Here is a 2001-nt window from a genome sequence, read left to right as displayed (position 1 = left end):
GGGGTCGGCACCGATTCTGTTCAGGTGCCAGTGACAGTAGCGCCAGGCCTGGTGGCCATCAATGGGGGAAACAGTAGTTTTCAGAGGACTCTGGACTCTCTGGCTGTTTAGCCTTTGGGAAAGGGACAGACAGAGGGAGGGAAAGAGAGGGAAAGATGGATCCTGGCTTTCCACTGCCAGGTACAGAAGGGGGCAGAAGAGACAGCCACACCCACACTCCCTCGCTATTTTCCATGATGACTCCATTACCTATAAACAGGTGCCATCAAAGTCTTGGTAATAAACCAACCAGATCCTTGGAGAGGCGCGCGAAGGCTTGCCTTATCTATCCTTGGATTCACAGTGAAGAGGTGGCCCCATGCGCCTCCTCAAGATCAGGGAGCAGTACACTCGCACTCATTATTGCCCTCTGCTCCCTAACAGGATGTGTGGCCGGTTCCTGAGGCAGCTGGTGGCTGAGGAGAGCCGGCACTCCACCTCCGTGGGACGCCTCCTGCTCCCCGTGCTCCTGGGGTTCCGCCTCGTGCTGCTGGCTGCCAGCGGGGCCGGGGTCTACAGCGACGAGCAGAGTGAATTCGTGTGTCACACCCAGCAGCCAGGCTGCAAGGCCGCCTGCTACGATGCCTTCCACCCCTTCTCCCCACTGCGCTTCTGGGTCTTCCAGGTCATCTTGGTGGCTGTGCCCAGCGCCCTCTACATGGGTCTCACTTTGTATCATGTCATCTGGCTTTGGGAAGAGTCAGGAAAGGGGAAGGAGGAGGAGACTCTGATCCGCCGAGGGGAGAAGAGCAGAGATGCCTCCGGTCCTGGAAGCCCCAGGCTGCTCTGGGCCTATGTGGCACAGCTGGGTGTGCGGCTGGTCCTTGAGGGGACAGCCTTGGGGGTGCAGTACCATGTGTATGGGTTCAAGGTGCCCAGCTCCTTTGCATGTCGCCGAGAGCCTTGCCTTGGTAGTATAACCTGTTACCTGTCTCGCCCGTTTGAGAAGACCATCTTCCTAAAGACCATGTTTGGGGTCAGTGGGCTCTGTCTCTTGTTCACGCTTTTGGAACTTGTGCTCCTGGGCCTGGGGCGATGGTGGAGGGCCCGGAAGCACAGATCTCCCCCTTCTAACTACTCCCCAACTTCAGAGAGCACCAGAAGACACAAGGAACCGACTGAAAACTTCCCAGCGGTGGAGACCAAAGAGCCGTTCCGAGAAGCAGGTGAGAAGAGCACTGATGTCCCTCTTTCTTCCTGCTCCTGAGGTCTCTGTCCTGATGACCTCCCAAGGCAGGTCCCTGGACCTCTGGGAGGCACACTTCCTACGTGTTACAAAATAGAAAACCAGGTTCGAAGCAGATGTCTTCTGACCGCTGCTGCTGACCCATCTCCCAACCCTCATCCCCTTCCGTTTGCCGATTCCTTCCAATGAACCAGGACCAGGGTTCTTAGCCAGCTGTACCTCCTGCCCTTCCTTTTAGGTTTCTTCCCACTTAGAAAAAGTCTCAGCTCCTGCTTGATTCTCTACTTTGCAGAGTTATGAAGCCACCTGGTTCGCCTCTGAAGGGAACTCTGCGATTGGATCTTCTTCCGAACATCCAGTGAGTGGGGATTTACTTCTGTGACAAATGAGAGGCCGTTGAAGCATCTCTAAGGGCCATGGTGGGCCACGCTGCCTAAGTCTTCCTGGGAGATTTCCCCCTTGTGCCTTCCTGCCAGAATCCTCTGGCATCAGCTTTACAATGATCATGGGCTTGGTTCCAGACTTAGCCAGCAGAAGCCTCCGTAAAGCTGTGCTTCTCCCCTGTCCTGCGCAATAAATTCTGACCGCTGCTGTTGGCATTCCTGTGGCTGAATGCGACTTTCCTGTCATAGTGACTCTACTTCCCTGTCCTCTGTTCTTCCACTTTCTCTGCTCCCCCCAACTCTGAAGTCTTGTAACCTATGGATGCCCCCAGCCCCGCAGCATATGCCATATTCAGACTGGCCTTCCACGCATATCTAACCCAATGTCCTTTA

The 2001-nt window shown here is 55.4% G+C and overlaps 1 protein-coding gene across 2 annotated transcripts; it reads left to right on the top strand.

Moving 5' to 3' along the window:
• Positions 1-409: 409 nt before the first annotated feature.
• Positions 410-2001, top strand: GJC3 (gap junction protein gamma 3). 2 transcript variants are annotated; one of them, XM_007073966.3, is made up of 2 exons: positions 410-1205; positions 1518-2001. In XM_007073966.3, the coding sequence occupies exons 1-2, from the start codon at positions 425-427 to the stop codon at positions 1523-1525; spliced, it is 789 nt and encodes a 262-aa protein (XP_007074028.1). In that variant the 5' UTR covers positions 410-424; the 3' UTR covers positions 1526-2001. The 2 variants fall into 2 exon arrangements, with proteins under 2 accessions (XP_007074028.1, XP_042827915.1); XM_042971981.1 differs by lacking the exon at positions 1518-2001 and having other exon boundaries at positions 410-1251.

This window comes from Panthera tigris, chromosome E3 (genome assembly GCF_018350195.1).
Source record: "Panthera tigris isolate Pti1 chromosome E3, P.tigris_Pti1_mat1.1, whole genome shotgun sequence".
NCBI classification, from domain to species: Eukaryota; Metazoa; Chordata; class Mammalia; order Carnivora; family Felidae; genus Panthera; species Panthera tigris.
This window is presented reverse-complemented; position numbering and strand designations above follow the sequence as displayed.

What these genes read in the sequence shown, in the direction of transcription:
- GJC3 (XM_042971981.1), top strand. Translation starts at nt 425, where the DNA reads ATGTGTGGCCGGTTCCTGAGGCAGCTGGTGGCTGAGGAGAGCCGGCAC.